Source organism: Mustelus asterias, chromosome 14, assembly GCF_964213995.1.
Source record: "Mustelus asterias chromosome 14, sMusAst1.hap1.1, whole genome shotgun sequence".
In the NCBI taxonomy this organism is placed as follows: Eukaryota; Metazoa; Chordata; class Chondrichthyes; order Carcharhiniformes; family Triakidae; genus Mustelus; species Mustelus asterias.
In genome coordinates this window covers 56,709,723-56,735,302 of record NC_135814.1, presented here as the reverse complement: position 1 = coordinate 56,735,302, position 25,580 = coordinate 56,709,723, and the positions used below count along the sequence as shown (strand labels likewise).

At 42.4% G+C, this 25,580-nt stretch overlaps 1 protein-coding gene across 11 annotated transcripts in view; it reads left to right on the top strand.

Moving 5' to 3' along the window:
- Positions 1-5,238, top strand: part of atf2 (activating transcription factor 2) — a 157,130-nt gene extending 151,892 nt beyond the window's left edge. For all 11 annotated transcript variants that reach the window (XM_078228440.1, XM_078228436.1, XM_078228431.1 and 8 more), the window contains one exon: positions 1,842-5,238. In XM_078228440.1, the coding sequence (XP_078084566.1) occupies positions 1,842-2,077 (236 nt within the window). In that variant the 3' untranslated portion in view covers positions 2,078-5,238. The remainder of the gene's footprint in view (positions 1-1,841) is intronic.
- Positions 5,239-25,580: the final 20,342 nt, after the last annotated feature.

Genomic DNA, 25,580 nt, shown 5'->3' with positions numbered 1-25,580 from the left:
CTGCAGACCTTTGCTATTGACAGTGATTGCTATGGAGATTAGTCAGTCATAGCTACAACCTGACAGCTCTGCATGTGTTTTCTTATTGATGCGGATAGTGCCTTGTACTGGCATGCATACTGTGCACATATTTTTCCTTAAATCTAAACTCTGTCTTCCTGATGGGCAGCATAATGTTCAGACTTCAACTCCAATGACTGAAATGTTAGAAGTATATATGCATATATATTTTATATATATATATATACAAAAAATATACATTTTATTTTCATCTTCTTCTGTTACTTGCCGAACAGCAATGGCAATGATAATGTAAAATAATAAAGACATGTAAAGAGACTGGATTTATCTGAGTTATGGGTTCATTATATGTTTATGCCTTTGCATTATACTGTAATCACCTACAGTGTGAATAATATTAGGTCTAAATTATATTAAAAACACATTACACATATTCTTTGACCATAATGAATTCAAAACTTTCAGCTTTTTATTTGAAAATTTGATGTATTGCAAAACGTTATCCAGAAGACATTTTTTATTAATCTGCGTTTTGGCTTGCATTGAGCACTTTTGGTTTTCATGAAAATATTAATTTAGCTTACAAGAGAAGCGTGTCATTAGTTGAATTATGAGTCAGATATGGTATAGGTTTTTAGTTTTAAATCTGGATCCAATTAATTCTCTACAACTGTAGAACAGCTGGTGGCATTTAGACTCTAAACAGTGCTTATTCTCCTGTGTGTGCATCATTAGAATCAGGTACAGTAATCATCCATCGCCGCAAGTAGTTGGCAGGTGAGCCTCAGATGAAGAAATCTAAGTTATAAATAAGGGGTTTTAAGTATTTTATTTGTGTAAAGATGATGCTCCATTTAAAGATAATTTTCTTGTCAAAGCACGTTTTTCATTTTAAAAATCTATTAATTAGTCCGATTTGTGATCCTCCACTACCATGCAGTCACATTCTACCAAGAAGGTGGATAGTCCTGGTTTCTGATTTATCTACAACTTACTGCCAACAAGCAAGTGGAATGTCACATGTGTATCTAGTCCTCCTCGTGAACCAATTGGAAACTGACTAAATGTTTCCTAATTTAATCAGGTAGATTCAAGTAACAAACAACTGTTTATTTAGAAAGTGAGCTTTACCGTTTAAAATACAATGCTACCCAAAAGCAACTTTTCTGAAACCTCTTCAGATATAATGGCATGTGTGCTGTGTTATTATATCATGCTAAACAAAGGAAACCTATCTTGACCTCTGATATGAAGGGCACTTTTCTATGCTTAATACAAGATAGCAGAAAAAGATGGCATTCCATTTGTTGCCAGATTGTTTGGTACAGTTTCAGTTTTCATAAGGTATTAAGTTAGAAGGACAGTATTGATCATGAGTTGTCACTTACATAATCAGAATTATAATACAATAAGATAGCAATGATCAAAATTAAGAAGTTAGTCCTGAAGTAAATGGTAATATTCTTTGATTATCTGAATACTTGCTTAGGCAACAATGTCATTCAATGTGTCTATATTAATATTTATGTTTCGAGTACAATAATAAATGTGTTACACAAATCATTTCTCAAGAATAAAGTACACATTGTCATGGTGTTACTTGAATGGCACAAATAATTCATATCCACACTGCTTTAAGTTACTGTAAATACGTGAAACTTCTCTTTATATGAATTATAAATGTAAAATTACATTAAGTTAGGGGAAAAAAATCCCTATTTACAATTAATGTTGCAGAGCAGAGAAACAGTAGAAACTGCTTACAATTAATTTTAATATATACTTCTATGTAACTAAATCTCTGATTTGCTTTTCATCAGATGCAGAAAAGGATGAGAGTCCTATAGACAGTCCACTACCTAGCAGCCCTCAAACCCAAGTCATCCAACACAGTTCCATCAGCACCTCAAATGGTATAAGTTCAACGGCTATGGTAGAAGCTGTTGCTACTTCAGTCCTCACTCAGATGGCAGACCAGAGTTCAGAGATGAACCTACCCGTCCAGTCTCATATTACCATTGCTCCTTCGTCTCAGTCTCAGCCTTCAGGAAGTTGATTGGAATAATATTTGTATTACTTAAATCCACAGATATTGTCTCAACATTGACTGTAAAATGGAAATTTGGGAACTAGGAGGACAAATCTCCAAGAAACAAATTCTATACTCCAAGTTTAGTTGCTTTTATTAGTTGTATTTCAGATGTGGCAACAGCAGTGTAAGCAAAGTGAACACTTAGCTTCAGCCTTGAAAACAGATCTCCTAGTCATTGTTCTCTGGTCCACAATGCATTTGGCATTTTCTATTTTCTATAACTAAAACAATATTTAAGTGTTTATTTTCTGTCTGTCTGTGTGGTAGGAGACAAGAGTTTTTGTGAACAGTGGCATGATTTTAAAAGGTCACTCTCCTGAAACTGTGAAACAACTATCAAACTTTATTGATACCAAAGCTCCACATGGGCTAACTTGACCTGCACTACTGTTCACCTGGTCATGACCAGCTATCCAGAGGTCCAAGAAAAATCCAGCCACCAATCTGTGACAGGCAGGCGAAGGATTGGAGCAAGTGAAATTTCCAGTGCTTCTCTTCAAACCGATCTTTTTAATTCTAAAATAAGATGCTGACAAATGTGTAGTTGAACAAAATGTATTACCCATCTAAATGAGTAATTATTACTTTATAAATTCTTGGACCCTAAGCTGGCCACGAAGGAGATTTTGTTTTCAGATCCAACAATGAATTTATTCTCTTTGCCTTTTCTAATTTGCACATTGCAATGGGAATGAAAAATTGAAAGAATGTTCATTATTGTTAGTAATTTTGTTTAATTAGTTTTTTGTTATGTCATTTTTAATAAGGTAGAGACAGTACATTGTTTTTTTAATCTGTTGCCTGAAAAGCTCAGCAACTATGTTGGGTATCACGATGAATGATGCATTATTGGTGGTCTATAGTTTAAACCAACAATTCTGTGAATGTTGCCTTTTAACGTCACACTGACTTTTTGGTGGAATCCTATTTTAAATGATTGTGTATACAAATAATGAATATTGATGATTAACATTCCATGTGCAGTTTGATTGTTATTGATGAGATTGATTGTATATTACCTTTCTTTTCATCAAAACTTCTGTGAAATAATTGATTTTACTAAATGTGCCATCAACACTGTAGTGACTTCTTGGTCATACTTAGAGATATCGTTTGAAACAGGAGAAGCAGAAAAAACTACTCAAATTGTATGCAGTGGCAGTGACAACACCAATGGAAAGAAAATAAAAGGTGGAAAAAAAGATGTATTCAGACAGCAGGATACCAGTAGTTCAAAGATGTCTTCATATTTGTAAATATGTCTATAGATATGTGCACATTGTGCTACCACAAGGAGTAGTGAGTAGCAAAATTAACAGGACATGGAATGTAATTTCTCCAGTACAGCTTTACAGGTCTTCTAGTTTATAATTGTGTAATTTGCCAGATTAGAAAGTAGGAACTGAGACAAACTGTTCGATAGAATTGCTTGGGACCTTTGAAGGAAACTTCTCAACATATAGTGGTAGATTAATACTTTGTAATAGATATCAATTACACTATTCAACAGAATCAATTTCATAATTCTCGTTTTACAGACTATCTGTAGACAAAAAAATGTGTCTTTTATCTTCCTGATTGCAAGCTTCCATTTCTACAGAGGTAGCTTGAGGTGTATTCTTCCTCTTTGTGCAATTTGCATGAATAAGTTCTCTGAGAGAATAAATAATTTATCTAAGAACATGTCAATAAACTGTTTTTAAGTGCGTAAAATTATAACATTTTTATTTCAAAATGTCAGCTGCATTTTTAAGTGGAAATATTGGGTGTACTATTTTTCCCCAAAAATATAATTCATTCATAAAATATTTAAAAGTATATTGCAGAACATTTCAACCTGAAGATTACAGAAAGTGCCACAAAATCAACTTGCCTCCATATAGTATATGTTCCTCTCAAATGCCTCTATACAATTGTAATTCTCTTGATATTTACAATATACATTGCATGTCAAGCATACAGCCTGAGAGCAAAACATTTCAAATTGGAAAATTACAGAAAGTACAGTAGAATTCAACTTTCCTTCATACAATATATTCTTCTCTGAGGTACCTCAATACAATTTCAATACTCTTGATATTCACAAAATACATTCAGTGTCAGGCATGCAACTCGTTCAACACTTTTCCAGTCCCTCAATGGGCCTTAAACAGCAATCTTTCCCCATTGCACCTCTGCAGTGGCTGCCCTAAGCTTTAGTTCTGGATCTTAGGCATGTGCCAGTCTGCAATATTCAGTCAAATACAACTCTATACTGGAAGACCAGTTGGGCAGACCAAAAAGCACCTTTCATCAAGCTGATGATCCTCTAACCACAGTAGATGTTTATCTCTGTGTGTTCCAGGAAACAGCCCGTAGAGCGCAAAGTCCTGCACCACAAAGCTCTTTTGGGCTGATCCTCAACAAAAACCACTGCATCCCTCTCTAGTTCTTCCCTGCAAAGGCACATTCCAAAAGGTGGTGAACAATGGACTCCTCACTACAGCCACCTTGAGGGCAACATGTTGAGAGGGTGAGACTCTGGGGGTGTAGAAAGGATTTGATGGGTGGTGGACCTTTCTCAAGCCGCCATGCTACCTCTTGTTGCTTGTTTGAAAGTTCTGACAATGAGGCATTCTGCTAAATGGTATTGACAGTCTGCTCAGGGAACCATCTGACAGGATCTGCCATCTCCTTTTCTTGCAGAACCTGTAAGACATTACATGCAGACCACTACCTGATGGAGTTGTGGTCAAAGCTTTTCCCCAAGAGATGGGTGGTACAGCACGGCCCAACTGCTTGAAGTGCTCTGTGGTAACATTACCAGACCCATCCTTCACAACACCGGGGACAGATAGAACCTCATCATGCAGTGACACTTTGTGTTTGCATACTGAAGGTCTACACACAGCTTCATGCAGCTGCACACAAAGGTGGCCATCAGGATTCTTAATACTAGTGCTGCCATCTACCAAAAGCTACTTGTATAGCAGAATTTGCCTTTCATGTCTGAAATTCAAGCTTTATTGTCATGTTGGATTGCAGTTAATGATGCAAAAACCTAAGCACTTTAAGTGGCACTGACCCTTGGCTTTCTAAAAGCTTACGATGAATTTGATTCCAAAATAAAATAAAAATCCTGTTACAAAACACTTGATTTAGTTTGGTTTTCCTCTTAATTTGCATGAGATATCCATAATCTTAATGATAAGCTAAATTCAAAATCAGCCATTGTACACAAGAGGTTGTTGATTGAAAGTGACCCACTGGAGTTAAAATTATTTGAATAATTAAACAATGTAAATCTTCTCTGAAGTAAATTTAAGTATATAATTTGAACATAGATATCCTATTGAAACTAAGGGCAGGATTTTACGGCCTTGCTCGTCCCGAAATTGTAAAATCCCACCCAAGGTCGACAGACCTTTCCATAGTTATTCCTACCACCACCTTCCCCCCCACCCCCCGTCCCACCAAACCACTTCAATTCCCATGATGGGTAGGCCGGTCAAATTACAGCCTACAGGTTGGTTCACGTTGTGTTCAGCACAATTTATTTTTCATCAATCTATAATTACATGTCTATCAGCATAATGCGATGACTACAACAAACCAATTTCCAGAGGTTTGCAATAACCTTTTCTAAGTTTAAAAAAAAAAGTAATCATATTAGTGTGTTATTCGTTACATAGTTCTTTAAAATAAAACTGAAGAAACCAGGGTGGTTGCAGATGAGATACAGTGGATATGTGAGGATGGCACAAGACAGATGAACATGACATACCATGACAGCAGATATTCTGGCAGGAATAGTTACAAGGAGCAGCAAAGAAAAATTATATTTTTAAACAGCCAGTCTGGAAAGAAATGAAATTCGGTATTTTTTTTACAGCATTTTTACCCCATTAGTTTGCTTCTCTTGCTGTCTGTCTGCCAACATGTTTCCAGCTGTTCTATGGTCCATCTTCCACCTAAAGTTCCCTACAGCCATTGAGGGTACAGAAGATGGCTGAATTGATAATAAAAATAAATGAGTATATTATACTAGCTATTACAGAAATGTGGTTACAAGGTGACCAAAGCTAGGTCCTGAATATTCAAATGCATTTGACATTTCGAAAGGCGAGGAGGAAAGGAAAAGGAGATGGGGTTAATAAAGGATATGTACAATAGTAAGAAATTATCTTCTTTCGGAAAATCAAGATTTGGGGTGGAACTTTCCATTCCCACAAACGATGGAAATCATGGTGGGCAAGACATTAAATTTGACATGATGGATAGTTGGTTTCCTGCCGGCAGGAAATTAATTTTTTTCCCCCCAACTTTGATATTGGGTTAAAGGTGGGTCAAGTTTCCTGCTGAGCTATGTCGGGAACCATATTCACTTGTATCTTATAAATGCTCATTAAAAGGCCAACTCATCAGAATTATATCCACCCTCCAAATTAAGTGAGCACCACTGGATAATTAGAACTGTCTGCTGCCTGACTAAGTGGCATGTATCTTCAGTTCATTAATGACTTTGAGGTATGTAGACACTTCTTTCACTTACCTTTAAAAGCAATGATGCCTGTATCACTAACTGCACCAAGGGTAGCATGGGAGGCCATGTTGGGGGAATATAGAGAGACTGCCCTGAGACTGATGCCATGTTGTTGGGGGCATATAGAGAGACTGTCCTGAGACTGAGGCCATACTGTAGGGGGCATATTGAGAGACTGTCATGAGGCTGAGGGCATGTTGAGGGGGGCTCTTGAGAGACTGTCCTGGGGCTGAGGCCATGTTGTTAGGGGCATATTGAGACTGCCGTGAGACTGAGGCCATGTTGTTGGGGACATATTGAGACTGTCCTGAGGCTGAGGGCGTGTTGTTCGGGACATATTGAGAGACTGTCCTGGGGTTGAGGCCACACTGCCATGAGCATATTGAAGATACTGTCCTGGGGTTGTGTGAACTCTGTTAGAAGGCTCTGCAAGGCACACATGTCTCGGTCCTGAACTTGGGTGTGGGAAAGCCTCTGTGCAGTGATGGTTTGGCACGTGGTCAGTCAGTCACCTAACGATACTCTTCCTGGGGTTAGAGGCATAGTCCTGTGAGGCAGCTGACACCATCACAGTCAGGGGAGACTTTTGGATTCAACAAATCGGTTGCTGAAACTCATGGGTAATATTGGATTGGCTCATGGGTGAGCTCCAGGAAAGTCAGGTAACCATGAGAGGGGAGGGGTCAGGTCAACAAAGTGCATGGAAACATTGACATCACAGGATTCACTTTGGAGAATAGGATTACACAAATGGATAATGATGTGTTCAAGGGTAACAGGAGGCTGAATAGTGATAGAAAGAAGAGAGATTAGGAGGCTTTGAGGCTGCAGGAGGATGGGAGTGACTTGTTGGGTGACGGGGGAGGTCAGAAACTGGTCTCCCAGATGAAATTCTGCAGCACTATTTTCGAGCTCACTTTACAATGAAGCAGTTTGATAAACAAGTTGAAAAATATATTGGTCAAGGGTGGATCTTAGGGCATGTGGGGGAATTCAGCACAGCAGATCTTATTGATATAACTATTTTGCTCAAACCATGGAGAGCATAGGTTAGTTGAGTGCTAGACTTGAGAGTCTAATGCACAATGAATGAGCTGGACTCCTTTCCTAATGGGGCCCGTTCAGATGACAATTCATTACATTTAGTTGCTGCAGTGCATTTGTGTACTGAGGCTTATCGGAATGAATGTGGGTTCAAAAATCAGTGACCATATCTACTGAGCAGGGACCCTACAAGCCTCTATGTTCCCAGTGCACTGGTCATGGCATTCAAGGCATTATGCTTGCCATCAGGACATTTGTACATGGATTGGGTATCCATAGTTATTGCCAAGGCCACTGGCGGACAACGAACACATCACTGACTAGCTTCTATGACTTGAATCTTTTGACATGAAGACCCTCATTGTGAATGTGCAGTCATATCTGAGGTGAAAGTTCAGCCACTTGTTATCCTCCTGAAAGGGGTGGCCTTGGTATATGATGTGCAGACTGAGGGAAAGTCAAGGGCTAGAGAAAGCATTTCTGGTTTGTACATGAAGGGAGACCCATTCCACAGGAACTAATATTGCTCGCTCAATTATATCCAATCGCTGATAAAAGGGATGAAGAATGCAGGCAATGTGCCTTCCTGATAGTGTTGATGGAATTGAGAAGAAGCAAGGCTCATTGCCAATTGACACAGCTCAGGGAAGACTGTTGCTCTTGGATAAGATTCAGTAGGTCCTTAGGAAGATACAGATGCTGACGAGGAGGCAAATCCACAAAAACATTCAGTGCAACCAAGGTTGTACAGAAGACAGAGCTCATACATGGAGATGAGTGAAAGACAGTGCCACAGGGGCCTTCATCTGTAGGGATGTGGCAGCTCATATTTTCTACGTTCTCCATGAGGAACAGACGCAGCAGGGAGCTGAGGCTGAAGCACTTGCTCTAATTCTTGCTTCACGTTTTCTGGCTGGTGGCTAGGACAGAGAGAAGAGAAAGTGAATGATTGACAAGGCAGGCTCCAACACTATAGGTCACTCACAGTCATTGTCCATGTGTGGCCAATGTAGATTCAATAGATGCTCACTGGCTTGTTGGGGAAGGCTGATCTCACCTTCCATGCAGAACAGGTCCCGATCCTCTCCAATGAACTCTACTGCCTGCTCCTCGTGAGAGGATAGTAGCTTGAGCTCTAGGAGAGCTCTCTGATCTTGGCTCTCTCATGTCGATTGTGGGTGATCTTGTCCTGCATAAAGACAGATAAATTGACTGTGAGAATAGTAAGAAGTCTCACAACACCAGGTTAAAGTCCAACAAGTTTATTTGGCAGCACAAGCTTTTGGAGCGTTGCTCCTTCTTCAGGTGAGCGAAGAGTCGTATTCACAAACAGGGCATATACAGACACAGGCTCAATTTACAAGATAATGGTTGGAATGCAAGTCTTTACAGGTAATCAAGTCTTTACAGGTACATACAATGCGAGTGGAGAGAGGGTTAAGCACAGGTTAAAGAGGTGTGAATTGTCTCAAGCCAGGACAGTTAGTGAGATTTTGCAAGCCCAGGCAAGTCATGGGGGTTACAGATAGTGTGACATGAACCCAAGATCCCGGTTGAGGCCGTCCTCATGTGTGCGAAATTTGGCTATCAGTTTCTGCTCGGTGATTCTGCATTGTCATGTGTCATGAAGGCTGCCTTGGAGAATGCTTACCCGCAGATCAGAGGCTGAATGCCCTTGACTGCTGAAGCATTCCCCGACAGGAAGAGAACACTCCTGCCTGGTGATTGTTGAGTGGTGATCATTCATCCGTTGTTGTAGCATCTGCATGGTCTCACCAATGTACCATGCCTCGGGACATCCATTCTTGCAGCGTGTCAGGTAGACAATTTTGACAGAGTCGCAAGAGTATGTACCGTGTACCTGGCGTCTGTGTATGCCCTGTTTGTGAACACAACTCTTCATTCATCTGAAGAAGGAGCAACGCTCCGAAACCTTGTGCTACCAAATAAACCTGTTGGACTTTAACCTGGTGTTGTGAGACTTCTTACTGTGCTTACCCTAGTCCAACGTCGGCATCTCCACATCAGAACTATGGATGACAGAGCAGTTTAGAAGCATGTACGTCTGTTGTGTGTGTCCAACCCTCTCCAGTATGTGATTAAGATGATGTTTGTGCGAGAACTTATTGGTAATATGTGACAGCTCTATGGACTCTAATCCTTAGCCTGCCTAATACCCTTATGAGTGTGTGAGCATTGAATGAGTAGAAGTTTCTATTACCCGGCAAAGCATCAGATCATTCATTCATTTCCTGCTCTGAAGAATGGTTCCTTTTTTTGAGTGGAATGGGTGCTGACCTTTCTAGTGACCTCCTCCCAAGCTGGCATGGTCAAGTGGGAAGACCATCCCTCAGAAAGAGGACTTGCTGTCTCTTCTGGAAGGCCTGGAGTAGAAACCCAAGGGAGGGCCCACTGAACCATGAAACCAAGGGTTTATTATGTTTGATTGCCATTGGTAGACATTTAGCCCACACCTGGCCAGCTGTGAGTGAATGTCTGTACAGGTGCCATTTAAATATGGCACCATGATCTTCAACTCTATGAGAAGCAGGCAAATTATTGCCCATCCTGCCACGAGATTCGATCATTATTTCATCGATGCATAATTAATAAACTGAAAAGTGGAAAATCGGATGTGAAAATCTATCCCACTGACCAGCGGGGAACACGTTGTTGGAGTGAAATCAAAGTAAAGGACACAAAATGGTTACCTGGCACACAAAATGGACTCTGGGAAAAGACATTAAGAGGCACTGACTTTGGGCACAGACATTACACAAAGAGTTAAAACCTGTAGTGTTTAAATTACTGCAGGAAACAGGTCAGACCTTGAGGCACCTTAAACTTGAGATAAAAGCAGACCCAGAACAATTAGTTTGATAACGAGATCAGCCACTGATGGGGACATAAATGCATTAGTGTATATAACAAGATCAGCCATTGATAGAGGACATAACTGTATCTACTCTATGTACAATGATGTGATAACTGTCAATGTCCGTACTTGTCTATGTATAACGATGTGTTAACTGTCGATGTCCGTACCTGTCTACTCAACTTGTAACGATGTGCTAATGGTTATGTCCATACTGTCTTATTATCTAAAAAGTAGAAAAGATGCTCAACTACCATTGTGTAGTTGAGAAGGTGACTGCCTGTACTGCGGAGTGCCAAGCGCTTCGCCCAAAGCTTTGTCCGAATAAAACTGTTTGTTGAACCTCCAAGTCTGACTCCGAAGTGGTGACTTTCCCACAACAAATTGGCATAGTCGGCAGGATCTTGCTACTGGTGGTAAGTTCGATCAATTGGCCACGATCGGCAAACCGGGGTAGAGATCATTGAATCTGTGGGAGTCAGACTGAGTCAACAATACAGTTTAAAAGGGGTAAAATTAAGGGGAATTTATGGTATAGAGATAAGTACTGATTGTTGATGGTATAGTAATAAGTATAGATTGACTGTTACTTGTGCTGACCGACTAGAGGACAAGGAAGTGCCTGTCTCAAACGCGCAGCCTTAGACCGGTTGTTAAGAGGGGAAATCCCCCACATGAAGGTCAGGACCCTGAAGTGGACATAGAGGCTCAAGGGCACTTAGGATCGTGAAGCACAAGTGGCAAAGGTCAGTTAACATCAAACTCTGTAGTGGCGAACAAACGCAGAGTTTGCCACCTGTTTGCATGAAAGTTTGTATAGTTGGGTACTGGACTGTCAATGTTGTAAAGTGGTGTGGAAAAGGAGCTGATCACTCTGACCGAGAGCTGGACTCCGGTGGAGAAACACGTTGCCAAGGCGGTAATAGTGGCCGTGAGTATAAATAGAAACCCTGAAATGGTAGAGAAACACGATGCTAGGGTAGTAATAGTGGCCGGGGGTAGTGAAGTCCCTGACGGTAGAGAAACACATTGCTAGGAAGTAATCGTGGCCGTACGGTGCATAAAACACATTGCCAAGGAGGCAATAGTGACCGGGGGTAGTGAAGTCTGCGAGATGGCAGATAAAGAAGTTAAGAGGGGACCTGCAGGATCTCTTATTGAAGTGTACATGACAGACAGAGATGCGTTGATAAAAGAGGATGCAAAGGGATGGCTGGGATGCTTCTCACACCTTAGAACAACAGAGAAAGTGGATAGATGGGGAAAAGAGAGACAAGACAAAGAAGGCAGAGGTATTATTAGTACATCAATTAGCGGGACTAATTGAACAAGTAGTCGCTTCCACTAAAAAATGGAGCGAAGATAAGGAAAAGATTAGAAAGTTAGAATCCAGAGTAAGAGAACTGGAGAAACGAAACCGAGTGTTAGAGGAGAATCAATGGGGAGGGGAAACTGTTTCTCTACCCCCTTCTGAGTGTACACGACAGGGACCAACCTCCCCTCCAGAGGAATGGGAAGCGCTAGAACACAACGTAGCGCCAGTAGCCCGAGGGGGAACGGATGCGCAGCCAAAAGCAAATTATAAACCATTCACCCCAGGCGAAAGACAGCAGATAATGGCTTCCCTGGGTAAACTACAACCTAGAAGAGCGAACGCTAAATTCTGGGAAGAATTAGATACAGTATGGGTAGGACACCAACTGCACCCGAGGGACGTACACCAACTGGTCAGGGCAGCATGTCCAGTGGATAAATGGAGGCAGGTAGCAGGAGGACCCGCCACTCCCCCAGCACAAGATTATAGTGGGGGACATTGGACAAATGTAATCGCCCTAATAGCAGAAATAGATGCCCAACAGGCACCCTTCACCCAGTTTAAAACAGAAGTCCAGAGTGTTTTAGGAAATGCTCCTACTAACTGGAGCAGAATTACAACGACCAAGCAGCTAAAGGGGGAAGGAGCTTCTGAGTACGGGGAACAGTTGTTCCAAGTATACCAGGAATGCTCAGGGCAAGGGAACCCAGACCGTGGGATTGAGCTTTCATCCAGGCTTTCAAGGATGGGCTCTCGAGCGCTCACCAAACCATCCTAAAAATGGGAGTGATCATGTCCCAGGATTATGATGAACTAGTGGAATGGGCTAGTGGCGTACTTGGAGGTGGGGAGGGTTGTGTGGATGTCGTGGTCACTGTTCACCTGAAGGCTGGGTAGTTTGCTGCGGACAATGGTCTGTTTGAGGTTGTGCGGTTGTTTGAAGGCAAGAAGTGGGGGTGTGGGGTTGGCCTTGGCGAGATGTTCGTCTTCATCAAACTACAGCAAACAAACTACGCAGCAAACTACCCAGCCTTCAGGAGAACAGAGACCACGACATCCAAACAACCCTGCCACAGCAACCGCTGCAAGACGTGCCGGATCATCGACACGGATGCCATCATCTCACGTGAGAACACCATCTACCAGGTACACGGTACATACTCTTGCAACTCGGCCAACGTTGTCTACCTCATACGCTGCAGGAAAGGATGTCCCAAGGCATGGTACATTGGGGAAACCATGCAGACGCTACGACAACAGATGTATGAACACCGCTCGACAATCACCAGGCAAGACTATTCTCTTCCTGTTGGGGAGCACTTCAGCAGTCATGGGCATTCGGCCTCTGATATTCGGGTAAGCATTCTCCAAGGCGGCCTTCACAACACACGACAACGCAGAGTCGCTGAGCAGAGACTGATAGCCAGGTTCTGCATACATGAGGACGGCCTCAACCGGAATCTTGGGTTCATGTCACACTATCTGTAACTCCCACAACTTGCCTGGATTTGCAAAGTCTCACTGGCTGTCCTGTCTGGAGACAATACACATCTCTTTAACCTGTGCTAATGCTCTCTCCACTCACATTGTCTATACCTTTAAGACTTGATTAGCTGTAAAGACTCGCATTCCAATCATTATTCATTATTCTGTAAATTGAGTTTGTGTCTTTATATGCCCTGTTTGCTGTTTATGAGCAGATTTCCCACTCACCTGATGAAGGAGCAGCGCTCCGAAAGCTGGTGGCGTTTGCTACCAAATAAACCTGTTGGACTTTAACCTGGTGTTGTTAGACTCCTTACTGTGTTTATCCCAGTCCAACGCCGGCATCTCCACATTATAACAAGATCAGCCATTGATAGAGGACATAACTGCATAAATGTATCTACTCTATGTACAATGATGTGATAACTGTCAACGTCCATACTTGTCTATGTATAATGATGTGTTAACTGTCGATGTCCGTACCTGTCTACTCAACTTGTAACGATGTGCTAACGGCTAATGTCCGTACTGTCTATTATCTAAAAAGTATAAAAGATGCTCAACTACCACTGTGTAGTTGAGAAGGTGACTGCCTGTACTGCAGAGTGCCAGCGCTTCTCCCAAAGCTTTGTCCGAATAAAACTGTTCGTTGAACCTCCAAGTCTGACTCTGAAGTGGTGACTTTCCCACAACAACGTTAACTTTTCCGCCACAGTCTCCAGAATGTAAGATTTTGCCCATGGAATCAGTTTGGGTGAAGATAGGAAATAGCAAAGGAGAAAAGTCATTGGTGGGAGTCATTTATTGGCCTCTTTATTAGCTATACAGTAGGACAGAGTATATATCAAAAACTAATGGGGGGCTGGAAGAAAGGCACTGCAATAATCAACATCAGTTTAATTTTCACATTGAGCAAACAAATCAAATTGGCAAAGGTAGCAGAGCATGAGTTCAAAGAATGTATTCAGGATGATTTCCTAGAACAGTGCATTTTGAAACCTCTGAGGGACAAGACTACTTTGGATCCTGTAATGTGTAATGAGACTGGATTAATGAAAGACCTCAAAGTAAAGAATCATTCAGGTAAGAATGATCATAACATGATGGAATTTCATATTCGGTTTGAGAGCGAGAATTTTGTGTTCATAAAGAATGTCTTAAACTTAAAGGCCATTACCGGGGTATAAATACAGAATTAATTAAAGTGTACTGGCAAAGTAGATTAAAAGGTAAGATGGTAGATAAACAGCAGCAGATATTTAAAGAGCTATTTCATAACTCCCAACAATTCTCCTGGCCCGCTGCTCTGCTCGAGGTGTGCAGTGGGCTGGGAGATATCAGCGGGGGCCTATAGCGGGATTCAGGACTGGCATCCACCCAATCGTGACTCTCCCAGCCACTTTTTTTAACGTAAACAGCCTCACGCAGGAAATCAGCGCAAGACTGATTACGGTATTGAAATTCACATTTCAATATCACTAGTGAGCCCAGGATGGTATCCTCAGAGCTCACTAAAGTCTCCCATCCCACCGGGAGAGGTTCACACCAGCGGGGATTTAAAATGGTCCCAATCAACGGGAACCAGACGTGACCACCCTGCTGGTGGGGATAGAGGCCATTGAGGCTCCCCCAGGAGGCCAGGGGCAGCGGGGGTGTCGCTTGGGCAGTGCAAAGGGGATGGGGCTTGAGGGGCGGTGCCTACGGGGGGGACAGGTCCAATCAGTGGTGTGGGGGGGGACCCATTTCGCACTCTGCATTAGGGAATGATGGGGTTGCACGATTGGGGCTGGACATGGGAAAGGGGGTCAGGTTGGTCATTAGGGGAGGTCAGACTGAACCTGAGTGGGGGGGGGAGGATCGCAGAGGCTGGCAATCGGGGGTGGGGGGTCATGGAAGCCAGCAATCGGGAGCGGGGGCGGGGGGGGGGCGGTTTGAGGAAGCAATTGGGAGGCCAGATATCGGGAGATTGGCGATGGGGCCAGCGCGCATTCGCTAATCTCACCACTGACAGATCGGAACATGCGCAATGGCCCACTTAGGGTGCTGATGCTGGCCTCTCCAGCGAGAGGAGGCCCCGCACCCCCCCCCCCCACCACCCCCCCTCCCCCTCACCAGCGGCATGAATTGCGGTAGGGATGCCATGATGCACAGAGTTGTGAAGATTCATTGCACTCAGCTGCCCAAAGAATGGTAGGAAAAACTCCCGTATTCCCATCCGTTGGGCATTTAGTTTTTTTTGGGGAGACTCGTCCCCATATTCTATTGAGGAAGAAAGACACTACCAGAAGGATGTACCAACAGTGACTAACTGAGGAAATTAAGGATGTTATCAAATTGAAAGCGAAAGTATACAATGTTGTGAAGATTAGTGGTAGGCCAGAGAATTGGGAACATTTTAGAAACCAGCAAATGATGACTAAAAGAAAATTAAGAGGTAGAAATTGGAGTACGAGAGAAAACTAGATGATATATAAAAGCAGACAGTAAAAGCTTCCACAGTATTTCAGAAGAAAGAGAGTAGCTAAAGAGAGCATTGCTCCTTTAGAGGGTGAGACTGGCAAAATAATAATGGGCAATTTGAAACCCTCTTCACAATAGAAGACACTAAAAAGGAACCTGGGGAACAAAGGAAAATCAAAAGGCAAAAGGGAGGGAAAAAGTTGAAATAATCATGATCAGTAGGGAAAAGGTATTGGGAGTACTGGTGGGACTTAATACTTATAAGTCTCCTGGACCCGATGGCCTGCATCCTAGGGTCTTAAAAAGGTGGCTGCTGAAATAGTGAATTCACATGTTATAATCTTTGAAAATGCTCTAGATTCTGAAACCATTAATGTAACAGCTCTGCTCGAGAAACTATGAGTCAATTAGCCTAACATCTGTCACTGAGAAAATGCTAGAATGCATTATTAAAGAGGTAGTAGCCAGATATTTAGTAAATCATAATACAATCAGATAGGGTCAATATGAAATTGTGAAAGGAAAATCATATTTAACTAATTTATTAGAGTTTTATGAGGATGTAACAATCAGGGTGGGTAAAAGGGGAACCAGTAGTTGTGTTTTTTTGGATTTTAAAGAGGCATTTGATAAGATGCCACATGGAACATTACTATACATATTAAGAGCTTATTGTGTGGGGAGTGATACATTAGCACAAATAGAGCATTGGCTATCTAATAAGAAACAAAGGTTCAAGATAAATGTGTAATTTTCGGGATGGCAAATGGTAACTTAATGGGAGGCAGTGTCACATCATCACTGGATTTCAGAGACCCAGGACAAGATCTGGGGACCTGGGCTCAAATCCTGCCATGGCAGCTGGTAAAATCTGAATTCAATAGAAGCCTGGAAGTCTAATGATGACCATGAAATAAATCAGGAGATAGAAAAGGCATATTAAAAAAGGCAATGTTACAATAATCATGGGAGACTTCAATATGCAGGTGGACTGGGAAAATCAGGTAGGTGGTATTTGTGGAATTTCTAAGAGATGGTTTTTTGGAGCAGCTTGTGACAGAGCCTACTAGGGAACAGGCAATTCTGGATTTGGTGATGTGTAATGAGGCAGACTTGATTAGGGAACTTAAGGTGAAGGAACCCTTAGGCAGCAGTGACCACAATATGATATAATTTACCCTGCAGTTTGAGGGAGAAGTTGGAATCAGATGTAACGGTATTACAATTAAATAAAGGTAACTACAAAGATATGAGGGAGGAGCTGGCCAGCGTTGATTGGAAGGGGAGCCTAGCAGGGAAGACAGTGGAAAAGCAATGGCAGGGGTTTTTGGGGGTTATTCAGGAGGCACAACAGAAATTCATCTGTTGTGGAGGAGGAGGAAACATGCTAAGGGGAGGACGAGGCATCCTTGGCTGACGAGAGAAGTCAAGGACAGCATAAAAGCAAAAGAAAAAGCATACAAAGTGGTGCGGATTAGAAGCCAGAGGGTTGGGAAGCCTATAAAAATGAGCAGAGGACGACTCAAAAAGCAATAAGGGGGGAGAAGATGAAATATGAGTGTAAGCTAGCTAGTAATATAAAAGAAGATAGGAAGAGTTTTTTTCAATAATATAAAAGGTAAGAGAGAGGCAAAAATAGCCATTGGACCATTGGAAAATGAGGCTGGAGAAGTAACAATAGGAAACAAAGAAATGGCAGAGGAACTGGATAGTTACTTTGCATCAGTCTTCATGGTGGATGACACCAGTGAGATGCCAGAGCTCCAGGAGAATCAGGAGGCACAGGTGAGTGTAGTGGCCATCACTAAGGAGAAGATTCTGGGGAAACTGAAAGGTCTGAAAGTGGATAAATCACCTGGACTGGATGGACTATACCCCAGGGTTCTAAAAGAGATAGCTGAGGAAATTGTGGTGGCATTGGTGGTGATCTTTCAGGAATCACTGGGGGCAGGGAGGGTCTCAGAGGACTGGAAAATAGCTAATGGAACACCGCTGTTTAAGAAGGGAGGGAGGCAGCAGACGGGAAATTATAGGTCAGTTAGCCTGACTTCGGTCACTGGCAAGATTTTAGAGTCCATTATTAAAGATGAGATTGCAGAGTACTTGGAAGTGCATGATAAAGTAGGACTGAGTCATCACGGCTTCGTCAAGGGGACGTCATGTCTGACAAATCTGTTAAGAGTTCTTTGAGGTGGTAACAAGGAAGTTAGAAAATGGAGAACTAGTGGACGTGATTTATTTAGATTTCCAGGAGCCCTTTGACAAGATGCCGCATCGGAGACTGTTAAATAAGTTAAGAGCCCATGATGTTAAGGGTAAGATCCTGGCATGGATAGAGGATTGGCTGACTGGCAGAAGGCAGAGAGTGGGGATTAAAGGGTCTTTTTCAGGATGGCAGCCGGTGACAAGTGGTGTGCCTCAGGGGTCAGTGCTGAAATCACAACTTTTCACAATATACATTAATGATTTGGAAGAGGGAACTGAAGGTACTTTTGATAAGTTTGCAGATGATACAAAGATATGTAGAAGGGCAGGTAGTATTGAGGAAGCAGGGGGCTGCAGAAGGACTTGAACAGGCTAGGAGAGTGGGCAAAGAAGTGGCAGATGGAATACAATGTGGCAAAATGTGAGGTTATGCACTTTGGAAGGAGGAATGGAGGCATAGACTATTTTCTAAATGGAGAAATGCTTAGGAAATCAGAAGCACAAAGGGACTTAATGTTATCTTCAAGTAACAGAAACAGCTGCAGGAACTGTATATTTCCTTAATGTCAACTTCTTGATCTAACCTCTGTCTTCCACCTGCCTGTACTACATCACTAGGATCTTCATCTACTACTGATCTCTGATGGCTCAGTCTTTCTTCTTTTATGTGTTTTTTTAGGGGAAGCAGTGGCATGGTGGTATTGCTGCTGGACTGCTAATCCAGAGGCCCAGGGTAATGGACTGGGGTTTGAATCCCGCCATGCCAGATGGTGACATTTAAATTAAATAAAGATATGAAATTAAAAATCTGGAAGTTTAATGCTGACCTTGAAACCATTGTCAATTGTTGTAAAAATCCATCTGGTTCACTAATGTCCTTTAGGGAAGGAAATCTGTCATCTTTGTCTGGTCTGACCTACATGACTCCAGATCCATAGCAATGTGGTGATTCTTAAATGACCTCGGGAATGGGCAATAAATGCTGGCCTAGCCAACAATGTCCAGATCCCACGAGTGAATAAAAAGAAACAGAAGTTTTTGTTTGCAATTCTCAGTCTTTGTCTTAGTTTCATTAGCAACTGGGCTGACCAGTTTCCTTTCTCAGTTTCCCTTTTCAGAAAGGGTCTGTCTCAAAGAATGCAAGCTTTATGGTAGCATAGTGGTTAACACTGCTGCCTCAGTAGGGACCCGGGTTCGACTCCCGGCTTGGGTCACTGTCTGTGTGGAGTTTGCATGTTCTCCCCATGTCTGCATGGGTTCCTCCGGGTGCTCCGATTTCCTCTCACAGTCCAAAGATGTGCGGGTTAGGTGAATTGGCAACTAGGGGATTTTCACAGTACCTTCTTCGCAGTGTGAACGTAAGCCTACTTGTGACTAATAAATTAACTTTACTTCACTTTACTTTACCCACAGATTTCATCACAAATGCAGGAGCAGTTTGAAAATAAGGGTTCTTCCATTTAAGGAGGTGAATTATTTTTCCCAACAAGCGAGTTATTGACTATATTCAAGGCTGAGTTAGATAGATTTTTGATTTACAAGTGAGTCGGGGGTCAGGTGGGGGTGGGGTGGTGGCTGCAGGGGTGCAGTCAGGAAAGTGGAGTTAAGGCCACAATCAGATCAGCCACAATTTTATTGAATGGTAGAGCAGACTTGAGGGACCAAATGGCCTACTCTTGCTCCTATTTCTTATGACCTTATGGTTTTGTCAATGTTGCACAGGAAGAGATGGAAAGAGGACAGATGTCCTGTATGTGTTTTTAAAAATTTGTTTATCAATGTCACAAGTAGGCTTACATTAACACTGCAATGAAGTTACTGTGAAAATCCCCTGTTCGCCACACTCTGGTGCTTGTTTGGGTACACTGAGGGAGAATTTAGCATGGCCAATGCACTTAACCAGCACATCTTTCGGGCTGTGGAGGAAACTGGAGCACCCAGAGAAAGCCCACGCAGACACAGGGAGAACGTGCAGACTCCGCACAGACAGTGACCCAAGCTGGGAATTTAACCCAGGTCCCTGGCATTGTGAGGCAATAGTGCTAACCACTATGCCATCAGGAACCCTCCAGACACGCACTGAGATGGCAGTGGGAACAGATAACCACGGAGGCCAATTCCAGGAGTCAAGCCACAAGGACCTGGATGCAGTTTTGCAAGAAGCTCACTGATCTCACATGAGTGATAAAATCAGTGAGTGCGTCTTCAAATGCCAAATCCAACCAACTGTACTACTAACCTTTCACAATATTCAATTCACCACAACCACATCACTCACTGAACAACAATCTCCATCGATCAGGATTTATGCCTGACATTCATATGCTCCACTGCATAGTACTTACTGACACATCTCTCTTGCAGGGCAAAGTGACCCAAACTGAAGGCAGCATGGGTTAATCAGAGGAGTAAGCTTCATGTCCTAACCCTTGGAGGAGGCAGTGATGGCCATTATTGGGCTGGTCATAGCTGAGGCCATGGCCAACGACGGGGCTGAAATCATCTAGCCATTCTCATACTCCATCCACCAACATCCCAAAGTTTTTCCAAGTTTACAAGTTGTACATGGTTTAAGCATGCACCTCTTATTTCATCCCTGGGAATCACGCTCCACACCCCTCCTCCCCCCTCCCCCCCCCCCCCGCCAGCCCCACTCTGCTGGCCCCCCTCCCCCAACCACTACTACATAGGACTCATTGGCATTTCAATCTGGCAGCCAACAGAAGATGGGTATGCACAAGAAAACGCTTGGTGCGTTGGGATGCTTGTAAGAATGCTGGTGTCAATATCAAAAAGCATGGAGGAGTCCAGCACCAGTTTGGGGCAGATCTTAGTGTCCCTTCTCTCAAGCATGGAAGTCGTGGCCAACTCCATGCCAAGGAGATACAGTTTGCAACAGAACTTCTGCACTCAGAGCTGCTCAGGGTTCTCCACCAAAATGATCTGCAGTTTCCTTCACTGAAAGTCAACAGCCTTCCATCAGGCATGCTGGGGGAGCTAGGTGTAGGAGCACTATAAGTCAAGTGTAAGTATAAGTGGGGTATAGGTGAATGCACAAGGATCATTATTGACTTTGGAATGCAACATAGCATTATTTCATTTATAAGTTTTGTTTGTAAAGTTTATTCTCTGATGCCTCTGGGAGAATCCAAAGCATTGTTTCAGCACACCAATAGTCTGCTCTTATCACATTTTTATGGCAGTATGTCTTCCATTTTATGCATGCTATGTACATGTATGTGGATTACACATAGGAGTTATCTCCATGGTCAGCAGATGACTCCCTCTTCCAGCAGCTTGTCTATATGCCCTCTGTTCCTTCTGCAAGTTATGCTATAGTCCCAGAGGGACCAATGTCTGGAAAAAAATTGGCCTGAGCAGAGGCCTGAAGTCAGCAAACGTTCCTTCAACACCTACCTTATCACTGCCTGCAGAGTTTTGCAACTTGAAATAACTATTCATAAAATCATGTAGCAACAGCCAGAATAACTCAATCAGAACTAGCATATAAGAAGTTGGTGATCCCTTTAATTAGTGGAGGAGCAAGGCCATCCTATTGCTGAAAGCATGTTCAGCTGGGCAAGGTTAAAAGAGGGCATTAGCCTGGAAGGTTGAATTTCAAAATAGGACAGATGGTGTCCAATCAGCATTGCACACATGGGATGGAATTTTCCCATCCTGCCTGCCACGGGAATCATAGTGGGTGGGGCGGGGGAGGTGTGTCGGCTATGCAAAGGTTCGTTGACCTCGGGCGGGATTTTCTGGTTTTGGGGCAAGCACGGCTTGCTCTGCATATTTCCAGTGGCCATTCACTGTGCAGGTTCACTGTGTGGCAAGGTTCGCCACAAAAATGGGACACAGCATGTGCCAACCTGAAGCTTTAGGAACACTTATGGTGCTCGGAAATGAGTGAATCAGTCCCAGATTTTTGCCAGAAAGGTGCTTAAGAAACTCTGTTTATGAAAAGAGATTTGAGATACTGACACTATTTCACCAGGATCTGGGAAGGCCAAGAGAAGGTTTAGGCAAGGGTTTTGAAGTGAAGGATTTTACTAATGTTGTATCTATCCAATTCAGATACTTCTACCAGCTTCATAATCAAAGTTTTACCCAGGTGCCCTTATTTATGAGAAGAACAAAGTATGGACACAGATATGTAACGCAACAAACTTTATTAAATATAGTTAACCCGTAAATTACCCATTATGTATACAAGAAATGCCTAGGATTCGGTTATACTACCCGTAAAGATGACTTGGTAAACTGTAGATCTGGTCCGTGAGTCCCTCTGGTTCGTCCTCGCAAAGGTGATTGTCGCTGGCCGTTTCTTCCTTGCTTGCATCCTTCCTTCCTTCTCTGGTCTAGTCCAGCCTCAGTCGTCTCCCATCTCAAGTCTTCACTCCCAAGGTGTCCGGAATGCCTATTTTATCCCCTGTGGCCTCGCACTTTTCCCACCTGCCCTTGGCCTTCTGCCAATGGGGGCTCGGGAGGTGGGTCTCAGCACCCAATGGTCTAGTGATGACCTGTTGACAGGACACCTGATCCCACCCCGGATGCCTTGGATCTGACTCCATCCAGACTGGGGACAATAGGCCAGTGCATGTCAAATAGGAGTGATGATCACTATAATAGCGATGATCACTTAATGGGTTATCGATAGGGCGACCCAGCCATGCCCCGGCAGTCTGTCTGAGTTCTGTATATTCAAACTTTGGCCAGGTCCGATTTTCTGGAGCTGACTAATTTAGAGTGCCCAATACTTTAATTTCAAATGTCCAATTTTATTTTGGGCTCAGCCCCACACTAAAATGAATTGGGAAAGACTATGGGGTTATTTTAACACAGTAAGAAGTCTAACAACACCAGGTTAAAGTCCAACAGGTTTATTTGGTAGCAAATGCCACTAGCTTTCGGAACGTGCTGCTCCTTCGTCAGGTGGAGTGGGAGATGTCCCACTCCACCTGACGATGGAGCAGCGCTCCGAAAGCTAGTGGCATTTGCTACCAAATAAACCTGTTGGACTTTAACCTGGTGTTGTTAGACTTCTTACTGTGTTTACCCCAGTCCAACACCGGCATCTCCACATCACGACTACCATGGACACCGTTATTTTAACATCCAGAAGTGGCTGTTCAATTGATTTGGGTGAGAGGTTAAATTACTGAAAATCCAAAGTAGGAACCCAAGCCATCCTTGAAAGAGGGCTGTGAGACCAGTTCACTCTCAGGAGGTGGGCTGCATGGTTACTTGAATATTATAATGAGGCTCAGTGCCTTCATTTTAACAGTGATTTTACTCTTTAGTCACTGGTGGCCACATTTCCCAGGTCTTTGGAAATAGCAGTGGTGAAAGGGGGCTGGATGAGTTAAATTCATGAAGTAACTGCATTTGTGGGCAAGAGGATACATATTATCTGAAGTTGATCTGTCTCTACACCCTAGCTATGACTGTCACATTATATTCTGCACCCTCTCCTTTCCTTCTCTCCACGTACTATGTGCCGTTCTGGTCACCCTATTACAGAAAGGATATTATTAAACTAGAAAGAGTGCAGAAAAGATTTACTAGGATGCTACCGGGACTTGATGGTTTGAGTTATAAAGAGAGGCTGGATAGATTGGGACTTTTTTCTCTGGAACGTAGAAGGCTGAGGGGTGATCTTATAGAGGTCTATAAAATAATGAGGAGCAGAGATCAGCTAGATAGTCAATATCTTTTCCCAAAGGTAGGGGAGTCTAAAACTAGAGGGCATAGGTTTAAGGTGAGAGAGGAGAGATACAGAAATGTCCAGAAGGGCATTTTTTTCACACAGAAGGTGATGAGTGTCTGGAACAAGCTGCCAGAGATAGTAGTAGAGACGGGTACACTTTTGTCTTTTAAAAAGCATTCAGACAGTTATATGAGTAAGATGGGTATAGAGGGATATGGGCCAAGTGCGGGCAATTGGGACTAGCTTAGGGGTTTAAAAACAAAAGGCGGCAAGTTGGGCCAAAGAGCCTGTTTCCATGCTGTAAACCTCTATGACCCTATGACTCTATGACTACTCTATGAACAGTATGTTTTGTCTGTATAGTGCGCAAGAAACAATACTTTATATTGTATCCCAATACATGTGACAATAATAAATCAAATCAAATCAAAAAGATGGGCCTGGAGTATTTCCTCCAGGCCCAACAAGACCCAGCATACTCAACCATAAACCCCCTGCCCTGATGGACATATATTCTGTAAATTTTTGTAATTCCTATTAGCATAAAGGAATGGCAAGTTTCATGCTGTCTAATCAGCCAGAATAACGTTAACCATTTCAATATTGCTATATCATATTATAGAAATTACAGCATACATTCTAATCATTCAATCAGATCTGTTCCAATACTTGCTTTTGAACTGGATTTGAACTTCAATGTTATTTCCCTGACTATTTCTCTTTATCTTTCACATTATTTCTTTTCAAATACTTATCCAGTTTCATTTACAATGATTTTATAGTCTATGGCTCAATAGCCGCTAGTGAGAAAGCAATCCATGTTTCAATAACACTCTTTATGTGAAAACCATTTTCCTAATTTTTCACCTTTTCTCCTATCAATATTTCTGGGTCTATTTTTCAAGCTTTTCTATGTGACTATAAACATTAATTTTGTTGGTCGTTCTAGTGTAACTTAAAATTGATTGCATTTTGGATAAATTTTTAATTACTTTCTGCAAATTTTTTACATCACATTTATCTACATTGAACCGTTATCTGCCCACTCTGCTAACCTATCATCTGTTACCTTGGCAAAACCACATGCCCAATCTTCCTGCTTCTCTTTACACAGAGAAAACAATGAAATGCCCTTTCCTCAATTATCGGGCCATGCTGGAAACAATGAGGTTGATTTGGTACAGAGCCTGTCCTCTGTTATAATTTCCATTTCCAAATATGTTTGGAAAATTGTCATACATTTGCTTTTCCCTCCCAGATTTAATTCAGCATTGAAGGAGACATTTTTATTTGTCATATGATTACCCTTTTGAATAATGCCCTTATGACTAATATCTCCAGTTCTCATCCCAATCCTTCTCAGGTTACACAGATAATCCTAATTCTTCCTTTATAAAATATTAAATGTGTATCTTTACGGTTCCCTTCCTCATGAGTCTTATTGACTTTTTTCATCTCCAAGTGGTTTCCAGAAATCAAGTAGGAAGGATCAATTCAAAACCAAACCATTAAGTTCCGTGAGTGACAATCATCAACGGTGCTGAGAAACACATAATCCAGGTGCAGTTATTGGATTACACTTTCCAACAGAGGACAGATTTAGTTTCAAAATTCCATCTTCTGGCTTATCATCTTGGAGCCATCTCAATCCTAAAGCATGTCTTCCTCCTACAGAGGAGGATAATCACGAATGATCAATAAGAAGTGTAATTCTGCCAAGTGGGAACAGTCCCGCTAACTCTCCAACCTCTAGTAATGGACTCTAAAGCCAAATTTAACTGTTTTCACTGAAAAGAGGTAACCTGATAGCGGTGTTGAGTCAATTACCAACAGCTTAAGTTCTCCCTCTGG